Genomic DNA, 15,192 nt, shown 5'->3' on the forward strand with positions numbered 1-15,192 from the left:
TTTAGCTTCAGAAGTCACAGTTGGGCTTTTAATGACAACTCCCAGCAGGTCCATCACTTGTTAGTGTCCCCATGGAGACACTGTGTTGTGCTGTGAGTATCTCTAGGTCATGTGTCATCAAATTGATGAGGATGTTTTCTTAAACTGCGCTGCATTTGTTCATTTGCATGTGTTTTTTGAAGTTGCAGGGAGTTGAGTTTTAGCAGCATTTCCTGCATGAGTACAGGGATGCACATGCATACATTTACACAACAGCGAGTAAGGATGGATGCAGTTTAATGGCTGTTTTCTTAAGTTTGAATGTGTTGAGTTGTCAGGGTCAGTGTATGTAAACCCTGTGTGTCACCTCCACTGTGGAACAGTATCTCCACTGGAATCACTCTCACTCGCTGTGTCCCTCCTGACATGTGCAGCTGCTGAAGGAGAAACATGATAACAGTGTGTTAATAGCTGAGACGCTGCAGCAGAAGAAGCTCCTGGGGAAATATAACAGAGGTGAGTGTGGGGTCTTCTATAATCTAACATGGAGGAGGCTATTCATTATGAGCCTAGCCTGATTTCCCTACAGTTAACACACTAGTGTATCGCCACTAGGTGATCAGTGACATCTCAGCAGTAAGTGAGCAACTGTGTAAATCTTTGTCCAGTGTCTCAGTTTGCTGTGGATGAATACAAGGCCCTGCAGGACATGCTGGACCTGGAGAGACATCTGAGGACTGAGGCGGAGACCTTTGGCAGAGAGGTGAGTTTTGACGGCAGACTGTGTGATGAGCGTGGCTCTGCCGGCTCCTGACTCTGCCCTCCTTCTCTCCAGATGGTGGTGGAGCAGAAGAAGCTGAAGAGACAGAGTCAGATCCTGATGCAGAGCTCCGCCCCCAGTCAGGCTCTACAGGACGCCCTGAGCCAGGTCACCACACTGACCCAGGATCTGGAGACACAGAGGCTGGAGCACCAGAACCAGGTCTCCTCACACAACTCAGTCACTATCTATCTATCTATCTATCTATCTATCTATCTATCTATCTATCTATCTATCTATCTATCTATCTATCTATCTATCTATCTATCTATCTATCTATCTATCTATCTATCTATCTATCTATCTATCCATCCATCCATCCATCCATCCATCTATCTATCTATCTATCTATCTATCTATCTATCTATCTATCTATCTATCTATCTATCTATCTATCTATCTATCTATCTATCTATCTATCTAACTGTTTGTCCATCCATCTGTCCCTCCCTCCCTCCCTCCCTCCCTCCCTCCATCCATCCATCCATCCATCCATCCATCCATCCGTCCATCCATCCATCCATCCATCCATCCATCCATCCATCCATCTATCTATCTATCTATCTATCTATCTATCTATCTATCTATCTATCTATCTATCTATCTATCTATCTATCTATCTATCTATCTATCTATCTATCTATCTAGTTAATCTTTGCCCATTTTCCCATTAGTCACATTGGGGGATGCCTGGTGAATTATCCTGGGCCGTGACAGTACAACCAGGGGCCGAGACCTGCCAGATTAATAATTAAAAGCAGCGATGAAGCCCCCGGCTGCCACCCCCTCCCCTGGAACTGATGGAAAACAATTAGAGCTGAGTGGGATCAGTGATCTCTCCTGGTGCCGGGATAGAGGTTGCCATACCCTTAATTTGAGAAACAATTAAAACACTGGTTAAGGAACTGGGGATGAAAGCAGATGACAGACTGTCATCTGGCAGCTGTCCAGCTCCACTCATGACAAATGATTAGCACAGGAGCTGCAGCAGTCACTGTGCTGGAACGTACAGAGCAGATCTCTAGTGGCTCCTCGTCCTTCCTGTCTGGAAGTTTGGACATGTAACATTAAGCCATGCTCAGGATCAGGATCAGTGACTGTGTCCTGTGCTCGTCCCTCAGATGAAGCAGATGGAGGACAGGCTGAGCGCCTGCGAGGCTCAGAGGGAGCTGACGGCTCTGAGGCGCAAACTGCAGCTTATGGAGGAGGAGAAGAGGGAGTTCACCGACAAATGCTCCAAGGCCGAGGTGCAGGTCAAGGATCTGAGCTTCACAGGTGAGAGGACGTTACACTGGACACTGAGTGTCGGTGATAGGATCCATGTCATAGTCCTCACTGTAAACACTCTTCTCCTCTGTTCTCTCTCTCTCTCTGCTGCTGCTGGAAAGTCGAGGAGCTCCAGAAGAAGCTCCAGAAACTTCTCAACCCTCCCCCGGCCTCAGCACCTCCACCTCCACCCCCACCTCCCCCACCTCCTCCACCGCCTCCAGCTTCAGCCCCGTCCTCCAACCCACTGAGGTTTGACCACACACGCTTTGTCATTTTCACTACGATGCACCTTACATGACATGTTGCAATGGGTATGAAAATATAGTGACACGTTAGGCTTTATATTAGTTAACATACAGAAATGTAAGTATGTCATACATGTCAAGAGTGATGTTTCCATATCAGAAAGCCATTTTTGTAATTATTATAAATTTGATAAGTTATTGAACTTATAATGATTTGTTTAAAAGAAATTATTTTGGATTTGATATCTATTACTGTAAAGGTATAATATGTAGGAATTACCCCTTTCTAGCGGTGCGGTGGCATATCGGAAAGTATTCTTGATGTTGCATTCACGTGAAATCGGGCAGACGTCAGACAGACAACAGACGCTGCATGTAACAGGATAAACAAGCGTCTATGTAAACAAGTGGTCCACCAGCACGAGGTAAAACAATACAGGCGTGACAATATGTTGTCATGGTGATGTCGTATTGTTTACCTGACCCACGTTTTACCGTCTTTCTCTCATCGAGTAAAATGACATCCGGTTGGTTTGCAGACGGCCGTCTGCCTGACTGCACCTGAATGCAACACCAGTGCCTCCGTCCTTCCTCACACTACACAGTGGTGACAGTTTTAACAGGCGCTACCTGGAAAACTTTCTTCCCGAGCCGACAGCTCGGTGAGTTTCCATGGTTACCTACGGTCACGCTGACACTGAACGTAAAAAATGGCGAAACATGGCAGCCTCGGTTCGGTGCGTCGCCCACTTATGTATTTGTAACGACTTGTAACAACTCATTCTAAGGTACGAGAAAGCTTTCATTTGTATGCGGGTGTGATTCGACTTCAGTGAAATACGTATTTATGAAAGAAATATTTGATTTTTGCTAATAAAAAGCCAAATAAGTTACATACTGGGGCTTTAATGATTAATCAAATGATGATGAAAGTATTTTAAACATGTCTCTTCCAATTCTGGGAAAGCAATCCCTGACTTTTACATGATATAACCTACACTGACAGGCTTTGGGATATATTCCACACAAGTCTGTGATATACGTAAGTTTACTGTAAGTTAACATGTGTTAGACATATATGACAATATATGAAATGATCTGGTGACCATGTGTCCTCCCCACAGCTCACTGTTGTCACTGATCCGAAAGAGAAGGGACGTCAGCGCTGACATCCCACTGGTGGATCAGGACTCTGCCAAGACACCAGGTACACATCCAGCACACACATATACTGTACCATCTAACATGTGGTCTGATCAAAGTGGCTGAATCCACTGTGAAGGACGGTTTGACTGTCCCCTACTCCTCTAGTCTCCAAGATACGTGTTTCTGACCGTCAAGTCAATGTAGTGTCCCTTTTTTCAATAATAGGTCATTCTCACAGCAGAAACATCATCCTCACAACTCTACAGTATGCAGGGTCTATGATGGACATCAGTGTCCAGTTATCTTGCTTTAACATGCAAATATTCATTTTGACTGTGTTAAGTAAAAACATTTATACAAGACATCTGTCCTCTCTCTGTGATGTATGCTATAGTCATATAGTATTTTATTCTCCTCTTCTCTGGCAGCTAATATATTCTAGTGCAGGACGACTGGTCTTGAATCCTGATTTTTCTTTTTTTCATTTAGAATTTATCCTTTTTCACCTTTTCCTTTGCAAATCAATGTCACTTGTGTGTGGAAGGACAAATACTGTAGCAAGTGGTGCATAAGAAATTCAAACTCAAATCTCCATCACTGGCCTATTAGGTCAACATGTTAAATTCTTCAATTTGCACAAACAAAAGAGAAACCTTGACTCATCAGAGCTGGTAGAACAGCAATGTTCACTCAACAGGCTGCACTGGCTCCTCATTTTGTTAAGTAGTTTTTGAATATGTGAGACCTGAATTGGGCACTACGCTCAGGGTATCTTCTACTCTGACACCAGAATAATAGTCTCTTTCTGAGCACTTTGGAGGAAAGTATTTTACCATTACTTTAACACAAAATAGTTTTTGCATGACATTTGACGTAGACATCTTACCAACAACAGCTCCATTGTGGAAGCTTTTGAATGTTTTGTGTTGGAAAATTAAATATTCACATTTCTTTGCCAATAGGCTGCCTCATTGCAGAATTAGTGTTTTTGTTCCCGCCTTTTGTGAACTTGAGAAAGTCTCTCTTCCTAGCCCAACTTCTGCATGAAAACAGATGAATAGTGTCTGTGTTTTACACAGGCCCAGTTCACCCCACATAGATTTTGGTAGCCTCACACACAGTGCTCTGAATACCAGAGAACTAACAGCAGTAATGATTGTTCCCTGGCTACAGCCGCCTCCCTCAGAGCTGACCATGATGCTGCACAAAACTTGGGCCCAGTTGTTCTGATCGGATTTTGGATTGGATCAAATCTTGAAAATGGGTTCTTCAAAACTAAAAATCTTGATTTTAATCTGGATCAAACCCTCAGTTTGGTTTGTTCAAAACTTTTTCTGTAGGGAGATAACTCCCAATTTTTCTTTCTACAACTGTGATAAAGTAAAGATGGATTACATGATCCTGGATGGCAAAACTGTCCAGATCATTTCGATCCAGATGAAACCTTCTCAACAACTGGGCCCTAGAGATTGTCCAACAACAGTTTTTAAACTTCTATATCCAAGTGAGTTTTATTTCAGTGCTCAGAAACAGCGCCACTAACCCTAACCCTAACCCACAAAGGACTGTTTGTGTTTACTTGTTGTGTGTGTCAGAGGTGGACGTCAGGCAGCAGGCGGTGGATGAAATGATGCAGAGAATCAAGAAAGGAGTTCAGCTTCGACCCGTCAGCCAATCACCAAACAGAGCCAGGAGGAGACAGGTAAAACCTTTAAACCTCCCAACAGGATCTGTGACCAGACTGGATCAGTGTGTGGGTCTTGATCTTTGACCTGGATGTTGATGTTGAATACTGGAAACCCAACTGATATCATTTATATTTATTTGAATATGACTCATTTTGAATCTTGAATCTGAAAAATGGTTTTCTTGTTCATTTACATATTTGTTGTTTTATTTATTGATGAAATGTGTTTTGTGTTCCTCACTCAAGTGACTTGAAACATGTTTTTTTCAGGATCCTCATATTATTTCATGACATGTCACAATCTTCAGTCAGTGCAGGCCTCTCTATTATAGAAATGTTACTGGGCCTTAAAGAATAAAGTGAGAGGCTGGTGTTCTTCAGCACTGAAACAGAGATCTGCCTATTACTTTTCATAATTTCTTTATTCCGACTACAGATATTCATTCCTATCAAACGAGGCTTAGTAATAACAGCTTATTTTTATCGTCTTCCCGAACATCAAATCATCAATTCAACATTACTTATAGAGGCCCCAAGCTCTGGACTGAATTAAACTTATCACTGAGGTCCATCTCCTCCCATTGCATTTTTAAAAAGAATCTGAAGGAATTTTTACTTTCCACAGGAACCTAATTATCTTTCCCTACTTGCTCTTTAACTATATTTTCTCTGTCATTGTTCTGCTTTTGTCACATATTTTTTTGCTGTTATTTGCTTCAAGTCCTACCTTGATTCCTGCTGCTACTGATCTTTTGTCTTTTGTTTTTGTTTAGCTCATGTATGTTGTCTGCTTGTCTCTTGTTTTGTGTTATTGACAGGGGTGGAACCTTGTACAAGTTCGCTAGGACTTTGTTCCCTCCTTGCGCAGCGTTATACGCATTTTTTTTTATTTGCTAAATAAATAAACCTAAACCTAAATAACAACATGATAAATAATACCCTTGATTATCTTACAGAATTAGACCTGGTTCAATGAGTACACACCACCGCCTCTGTGTCATATTATTGTACATTACCCCACACTGAACTCAACAGAAGAAGACAGACAGACAGACAGACACAGAGCACCACCCAGCTAAAAGTTTAATGCAGTCTGCAGACATGTCTTCTATATGTTACATTAGAGGAAGCGTGTTTCCATTTTCCCTGAAATCACCCAGCTCAAGCACCGAGCGTCGACCGGCTCTGAGGCCCTGAATTAGTTTGGTACATTGTTGAGCATATTGTTCAGTGCTCTTAAATCCATCAGTGTGTGGGATTACCTAAGAGCTACTTGTTTCCATAAAACAAGACATATGGCCAAGACATCTTTTAGTCTAACGTGTTCCTCCACCACAACAACTCTGCCAAATTAGATAGCATTAGATAGGACCAGCTCTGCACGGTAATTATAAATAATGAGGATGGGAAAATTGACGTGACTCAGAATGAGCGCGTGTTGACACATTTGCTTCTTGTAGAAAGCATACATCCTCGCGCTGCAGTGTCTCGTCTCGGTGGTAAGAGGTGCAGTTTAGCCTCTAAGTGCTGATTGAGGAAAAATAAGTATAATGGGTCAGACTGCTGTTTATTTACCAAACCCATCTTTTTCCTCCAATTTTCCTTTTGTCAGATGCAGCGGCTGCCCTCTAATTCTGCCATTCAGGAACTTAAAGGAATCATGGTAATGATCAGCAATCAAACATCCTCACAAGCCATATTTTACTAGTTGAACTTTCACTGTATTTATACCAGAGGAGACTTTGTTGTCTCAGTGGAGACAGCACCGTATGTGGACGGGCTCACACCAGAGTCTAACGTTCAAATAAGATATCATCCAACCAAGGTGAAAAGGCCTCAGATAAAGAAATGTTCTGTTACTGTTGCACTGTTAATTATCCAGAGTTCAGACGACTGCAGCCACTCCCACAGATCTGTCCATGTGTGTGATGTGTCTCTGTGTGTCTTTGTCCAGGACAATTTCAATAGAACCCCCCCGCAAATAAAGGCTGCGCCTCCGTCAGCAGACCACGATAATGAGTTGCAGAGGATCCTGCTGCAGCGGCGGGGAGCCCTGGAGTCCTAACACACACACACACACACACACACAACAGTAAGTTTCAACCCCTTCACACTCTCTGTGGGCTTGGATGCATCTGCTGTTTGTTTGTGGTAGAAGATAGAGTTATTGTCTCCTCAGTCCATCAGGAGTTTCTAGTCATAGGTTGGCTTTATAGATCTGATGTCTTATTTTTAACCCTCCTGTTGTCCTCCTGGGTCAAGGAAGGAGGGACAAAAGGAAGGGAGGAAGGAAGGGAGGATGAAGGGATAGATGAACAGAAGGAAGGATAAAGGGATAGAAGGAAGGAAGTAAGGAAGGAGGAAGGGAAAGAAGGAAGGAAGGAAGGACAAAGGGAACGATGGGAGGAAAGAAGGAAGGAAAGATAGATGGAGGGAAGGAACAGATTGGGTCAAAAAAAGAAGGGAGGAAGGGAAGGAAAGAAGGGAGGGAGGCAAAAACGATTGTGGAAAGAAAGAAGGGAAAAGGGGAGGAAAGAAAGATGGAGGGAGAGAACAGATTTGTTCAAGGAAGGAAGAAGAAGGAGCTAAGAAGGAAAAAGGAAGGAAAGAAAGATGCAGGGCGGGAACAGGTCAACTGGATCAAAAGAGGAAGGAAGAAGAAGTAAGGATGAAGGGAAGGAAGTAAGGAAGGAAGGCAGTAAGGAAGGAAGGAAGGAAGGAAGGAAGGAAGGAAGGGAACATGGTGACACTTCTGGAACCATCTGTGACTCTGAGTGACTGTCTTGGTTTATCTGTTGTTGGTGTGTTAAACATCAATAGTGTGTTTGTCTCTATGTGCAGCTCCGTCCAGCTCCCCTGCAGTGTGAGGTGTGTGACCAGGCTCTTGCATCAGACTCCATGACGACAGGATGTGACTGATCAAAAGAACACAGAGTGAAAAAACGAACAACTTTACTGTTGTGTTTACATGTAAAGTGACAACAGACAAGTTTTTACGTATGATTTTAAAAGAAATGTCGTGTGAAATCGGTGTGAGTGAACCTCATTTCTATCTGGGACTCTGGAAAAAGAAGAAGAGCATTTCTGTGAAGAGTGAACGTCAGAAGATGGAGAGAGGTTGGACTGGATAGAGAAGAGTTCAAACTGTCAGTCATTTGGTTTGATTTCTGCTTGATCAGTAAGAAACAAAACTATTACTATTTAGTAATTAATACAACCAGAGCCAGATGCATTAATGATGTGTTGTTCACATAGGCCATATCCTGCACATAAAGTTGTATTTATTAACCCACGGTTTTCCAAAGTGATCCAAATGAGACACATGTAATTGAACCTAAAATTACAACTCATCATTATTATTATAATGTAGCCATTCACACAGCAATAAAATTACAATTCATAAACACAAATAATTGTTTTGGCTCAGTGTTTCCTTGAGCATCATTTCATATGTTTATTGATATGTTTATTGATTACATTCTGCAACCTTTTTTATACTATTTCAATATCTACATGTCACACTTCTCTAGCCTCAACAGATAAAGTTCAGAGTAAAACAGGACGTCAACATTTACAGTCATTGTACTAAAGTAAAGTGAAACCTCAGTTTCACAGTCAGTGAAGTTATTATTCGTCTTTCTTCTTTGTGTCTGATCTGTTTTTATACAAACTGAACTGAACAAACTGAAAATCTTCCATTTATGCTCAGTTCTGGGAGTGGAAATTGGGCTCCATGTACATGCACCCACTTTCTCAGTGAGTGAGATTTATAATGTGAAACTGCATGTGCAAAAACTATGAAAATAATTTGTGTGTGTCCTGGTTTTGTCCACATACATATGTGTGGATTACTTGTTAGCAACATTGTGTAAAAATGTCATGTCATATATTTACTGAGAAAAATGTGGATGTGTTCAATACTTATTTGCTGTATGTACAGAATTGTATGTGTCTGGTCTCTGGAGTTTCCCTCTGCCTGAGAACTGGGTGAACTGAACAGTAGCCAGACTGACAGTCGCTACCACTAACTGCTAGGAGCCACAAATACACCTCTGTGATTGGTTGTCTGTTTGATGATCTAAGCAGAGAACAGCTTTTAATCAGAGGTGGGGTGTGGTGGTGGTGGTGGTGTTGGGAGGCAGGGTCGCATGGTGGTTTGTCTAATGCCACTTTAAAATTGTGTGATTGTGTTGTGAGCAGTGACACAGTGTGATGGGTCCTCGGAGGAAAAAGCAGACAGACATCCAGGTTGAGAGCAGGATTAAGACTCTCTCACTCTCTCTCTCTCTCTGTGTGTAAGCGTGACTTTCTTCTCTGAATTCTGACTTTTTGGTTAAAAAAAAAAAAAAAAAATCCCATAGCCCTAAACCTCATCTGTAACACAACCTGTGGACAGAGAGCAGAGAGGTGTCAACGATTTCCACGAGTTCCATTCTAGTGAAATGAAAGGTGTGTATCACTCGCCACCTTCGGGCTTGATTCAGCTCTTTTTCTAATCTGGAGGGGGAAGCCCAGTTTATTGTTTGTTCTCCGGTTTGTTCTGTTTGTTCTGCGGCCTTGAGCTTCTGCCAAAGCAAAGTCTCTGAATGCTTCTGTCTAGACAAGTTTTAACCTTGTAGCCACCCAGTGACAATCACAGGCCACTGGAGCAGATCTGGGTTTTCACTGCTCCCCTCACTCACACTTACCTCACCCCCCCACCCCACATTGTATGTGGGGCACTGCACCGCCTCCTCTCTGTCGCCTCCAACCTGCGGTGGCACTTCCTGTTCAGCTGTAGAACAGACCGCCCGACGTGAACCCTTGTTATTGGGCTACTGTTTAGGACATGCACCGTTTTCTGTTACCTAAAAATAAAGCCTTATAATCACATTATACATGAGACACACAGACCAACCAATCAGATTTAAATACATTTCTATTAGTTAAATGCTGCATGTTTATAATTGGTCAAATCAATCAATCAATTTTGTATTTATATTTGTTTATTTAGCACATATTAAAAATTAGGTAATACAATTACCATTAAAAAAAAACATTGGGCGAAAAATCTGCAAGATTTTTGAAATGACACATGCAAAAGTTTATTAAAGTGGGCAGGAAGTGAATTCCATATTTGGAACCTCTTGAATTGAGAGGAAACAGTTTGCGATTTTGGGAGCCGAAGCTGGGAGCTTCACGGCTTGAATAATCATGAAATCCATTTGTTTGTGAAAAAAAGTGGGTATGTGTTTTGTTTGAAGGACAAATTGAGCAATTTGGAGGTTATTAATCTGAGAGATATGGAGGATGTCAACGGTGATGAGTGGCTTCTTGGAGGAGAAAAGGCGGTGATCCTCACTGCTTGTTTTTGCAACCTGCAAGAATTTCCATTTCATTTTTGAATTTTGGGATGAAGCGAGATGACTTGGTGGGCTATTAGCTGTGTGTGTGTGTGTGTGTGTGTCTGTGTTACTGTGATGTCACAGCATTTACTTAACTGTGAGGCCTTGGTCAGAGTGTGATGCTTCATGTGTAACCCAGTCACAGCAGAGATTCATTTACAGGAGGGAAACAGAGACAGTGATGCTCATCCGTCCACTCCTCCTGCTGTGTCCAAATGATTTTCCCTGTGGGACTCAATCAACAAACCTGAATCCTGTAAAGTTTAAGTATTTTATGTATCGATTGCTAATCTTTAACCATAAATCGATTTAAAGAGAATTGTAATGAGAGAACATTTATATTTTCCAAGTCACAAAATGTTGATGCTTAAATGAATCAAAAATATATTCATCAATAACCGATTGGTTATGTTTTCCTTTGACATCCTCAGTCTGTTGCTGCTCTCATGGTCCCTCAGAGGTCTAGATTTAGGAATGATGGTGGTCCTGATGAAGATCAGTCACTGATATGGAAACTCAGGACTCCTGTTCTCTACATGTTAATGAAGATTTAAATGATTCTGCTTAACATACAGAATTTAAAGGACAATTCCAGGCAAATTCAACTCGGGGCTGTATTTTCCTAACATTTTAGGTCTAAAAGAAGGAATCTGAAGATTTTCAGTTTAATTGCTCCTGTTTTGCGGTAGTTGTGTCTGTCCCCGCATCGCAGCGATGAATGGGAGTGGATGTAAGTTTCGCTGCTTAGGCTGTTTACATCCCTCAAAGCCGCAATTTTTTTTCCACAGACAGCGTCAGATGGCGACTCAAACATGCAAGTTTATTTACTTCAAGCAAGCCGACATGTTTGTAAAACTAGATCTAATTCAAAGTCTCCCAGAGTCTCGCGTGAGACCCAAATTGAAGTTGCCGTGCTCGGTGTGTTCAGGTGCAGTTGGAAAGCTACCGTTTGTGTCATAAACACAGGAATATCAACTCTTGACTTGCTTCAAGTAATAAAAACTTCTCGGCGCATGTTTAAGTCGCCACCTGACGCTGTCTGTGGAAAAAAATTACGGCTTTGAGGGATGTAAACAGCCTAAGCAGCGGAACTTGCATCCGCTCCCATTCATTGTTGCCGTGGCGATGCGGGGACAGACACAAGTAGGCCTACCGCAAAACAGGAGCGATTAAACTGAAAATCTTCGGATTGCTTCTTTTAGACCTAAAATGTTAGGAAAATACAGCCCCGAGTTGAATTTGCCCAGAATTGTCCTTTAACCAGACTCTGGTCCACTGATGCAGATCACTCCTTATCTGTTAAAGTCCTGTTTGTGTCAGAGTAAATGAAACAACCCTTCACTTCATGTTTATAGTAACAAGTATTTCAACAACACGTGAGCCCTTTGTGTTTAGTAACAGTGTTAAAGTGACTTACGGTGGATTGTCCCTTTAAGCCTCGGTCAGAAGTGGATCGTAAGTCAGGTGTGAAGCTGAGGATCAGCCTGTGGCCTTTGAAAACCACGGTGAATGCTGGTGATATAACCACAACAGTGGGCTGCTCTCAGTGTTGTTTTACCTCAACACCTGCCTGAATTTCCTTTCTTACACTTCCTTGAGTGAGGGATTGAAACATGAGAGCCGTGAACTGTGGGCAGTGTCCCTCAACCATTGTGTGCCGCAGTTAATTAAAGCTTTAGGCTTCGTTTAGCACTGAGGTGCAATTTCCACCCAACCCAACCCCACCCAACCCACCCCAGCAGAGGATGTTGGAAATGTAATTGTGGCTGAAAGTCACGTCTCTAACGAGATTCATCAGCTATTCAAAGCTGCATCCACACACAGACACACTCACTCACACACACACACACACACACACACACACACACACACACACACACACAGGAAGTCACACGTTTACCTGATTTAATCTGCAGATCCTGTTACAACAATAGAAGCAGGAAGTGGTCTGTGAGGAGATTATATGAACTAATGGGATCATCCCTATGTTCCCCGGGTTCTATGTTCCCAGCTCACCCAAAAAAGGTTCTATGTTCCCCGCTTACTAAAAAAAGGTTCTATGTTCCCCGCTTACTAAAAAAAGGTTCTATGTTCCCCGCTTACTAAAAAAAGGTTCTATTTCTGCGTTCAAAACAACTCGGAAGTCGGAGAAAAACGAGCTCCGAGTTGTAAAAAATGAATTGTAAAAAACTCAATTACAGGTTGAAAACTATCATTTCAGAGCTCAGACTTTCCGACTTGACATCATGACAACATCAACAGCCGGCAATAGAGCAACCATGTTTAAACGATCATGTGACCGCCGCTCACAGCCCGTCATGTGACAGCGCACGGGTCCCTATTGGACAGCCGCTTGACTGCTCGGCGTCCGAAGCCACAGACACACACAGATGGGATCATGGAAAGGCTGAAGTGTCCCGCTTTCATTTTTTTTAAAAATTACGTCGCTCTCATTGTCCACTCCAGAAATAGACCCGAAAGAGTAGCTACAACAATACCCCTGGTATCACCGTTTTCTGACCGGAGGGTCAAGATTCAGAAAAATCATTATGTGTGTGGTGTGCTGTGTTTGGAATATCGCAGCACACCACACACAATACGATCAAAACTGTTCAATCACAGATTTTTTTATCTTCATGTGTGGGGTCTCTCACAGATAAAAAATTGGTTGAGATTTAGAAAATCTTTACGTGTGTACCAGGCTTTACTGAAAAAAAAAAGGCTCTATGCTCTCTGCTTATCCAAAAAAGTCTGGAAACATAGCAGTAGCATCAATATGTTGTTTTAGGGTTTGGGTCTTCTCCATTATGTTCCATTGTGTGTGTTTAGAGATGTTAAAACAACATATTAAAGCAGAAGTAAGCGGAATATTTGTGTTAATATAAGTCTTAAATAGTTATATCTTCTGACGGCAATCACTTATATAGAGTGTTTGGTCTGAAACACGGGCCTGTCAGTCACTCTGCTCTGCTGTAAACCGAGGAGAAAATGTCTTGTATACTTCCTTGTATCCTACAACCTTTATCCAATGAGGAGAGAGAACGGCATGAAGGGCTGTGTGTGCAGCCAAGGGATGCGCGTGAATGTGGTGACGAGGACCAATAGATCCATGACGAGGGCGGGGGCTGCTAACTAACGAAGTTAGCCAAAACGACCAGATGGCTTACTTCTGCTTTAATGCTGCTGCTACGTTTCCTGCCTTTTTTTGTTTAATAAGAACCTTTTTTGGGTAACTGGGGAACATAGAACCTTTTTCTGCAGGGGTAAGAAGGGAACATAGAACCAGGGGAACATAGATACGCTACCGAACTAATGAGTCGTGCACACAGGAAATTTGGCTGTGACATTTGACAAGAGCAGAGTCCTGTTGGACTGTTCTCCAGGCTGGAGGTTAGGGAGCCAGTGAGCGGCTCAGCTGCCTCGCTGGAAGAACAATGAGAGCAGAAGAGAAGGCCTTCGTATTGATCGGCGTCTCCTCATATCCTCCATGTCTAATGAGAAGTTTCTAGTGGAGGACATCCTGGCACGACTCAATAATGTGCCAACGTACAATATTGTGTTTGATCCAGTGGAGGAGTGACAAGTGCGTCTCTTCCCTCAGGAGAAACCAAGTCGATGACCAGGTCAATTCCTTCGTCACCATCTGCACCAGCTGCAGACTCGCTGACATTGACTGACAGACGGTACACACACCACCAATCGAGGCCAAACGTGTCATTACACGGAGCATGCTGTGTCCTTTTCTTCGCTCGCACTTCTTCTCCACCGCCGCGGCCCATTGTCGACGCTCCATCTCTTCTCTCATCATCAGCCGATACAATATAATGTTTTGTTGTTTTTGTATTTTCGTCCCTTCGGCGACCAGCAATTAGGGAGGTCCTTAATTTGACCTACTTTGTTAGTCATTTCATTTATTTTCCCAAACACAGTAATTGCCTGCCAGGGAGCCTGGGCTGAGCTGCGGCTGTGCACCTGGCCTCAGTCTGTGTCTGCATGTTTCATTGATTAGAGGTTGTCTTCACTCGCTGACATTTACAGCAACACTGCTAGCAAATCAAGAAACCAAGTACTATCTAAAACAATTGGAGAACATTAGTCATTTATTTTATTTGTCTGACATCAAAGTACATCAAATTTGGCTGTATTATAATCTAAAAATGTGAAGACGGGAACTGAAAGCAAGAAGGCATGTCAGTATTGTGTCCAACAAACCTTCTGTTATCGTCTTCGGCCTAAATTTATATTTCCACCCTTTAAAAGCGGGAGCATTGTGGTGTCAGCCGGATCCTGCCAGTTGTCTATTTAACAGAAAAGAGCCGCGAATATGGGACAACTCACTTGACAGGTACATTGATGCAACTGTATGTGGCTTGTACACAAAGCACTTGAGAAACTCCTCCACTCCCCACTGTATCCAAGCAGCCCTTTCTGTGTGCTGCAGGCCGGCCGCTAGCTGCTCCTCTCCACTCCGGTTTTTTTTTTTACTGTCACACCCACACAATGGTTTCCTGCAGAAACTGAGGAGCCACGAGAAGAGGGGGTCGGCCGGGGTGTTGACCAGGTATGAAGACAAAAGGCCAGTCAGTGTTGTTGGACAACACTGACACAGCCGTGCATATGTGTGTGTGTGTGTGTGTGTGCGTGCGCGTGTGTGTGTTCTAT

General features: G+C 42.8%; 1 protein-coding gene across 1 annotated transcript in view; it reads left to right on the top strand.

The window, feature by feature from the left end:
- shtn1 (shootin 1) overlaps positions 1-8,089 on the top strand; it is a 30,600-nt gene extending 22,511 nt beyond the window's left edge. Inside the window, exons 7-16 of the mRNA XM_085800840.1 lie at positions 414-495; positions 648-742; positions 815-961; positions 1,921-2,074; positions 2,188-2,317; positions 3,438-3,520; positions 5,055-5,161; positions 6,759-6,809; positions 7,101-7,242; positions 8,009-8,089. Of these exons, the coding sequence (XP_085656966.1) occupies positions 414-495; positions 648-742; positions 815-961; positions 1,921-2,074; positions 2,188-2,317; positions 3,438-3,520; positions 5,055-5,161; positions 6,759-6,809; positions 7,101-7,211 (960 nt within the window). The 3' untranslated portion in view covers positions 7,212-7,242; positions 8,009-8,089. The remainder of the gene's footprint in view (positions 1-413; positions 496-647; positions 743-814; positions 962-1,920; positions 2,075-2,187; positions 2,318-3,437; positions 3,521-5,054; positions 5,162-6,758; positions 6,810-7,100; positions 7,243-8,008) is intronic.
- The last annotated feature ends 7,103 nt before the right edge of the window (positions 8,090-15,192 follow it).

Source organism: Trachurus japonicus, chromosome 15 (genome assembly GCF_045865225.1).
Source record: "Trachurus japonicus isolate A0001 chromosome 15, Traja_1.0".
Classification (NCBI taxonomy): Eukaryota; Metazoa; Chordata; class Actinopteri; order Carangiformes; family Carangidae; genus Trachurus; species Trachurus japonicus.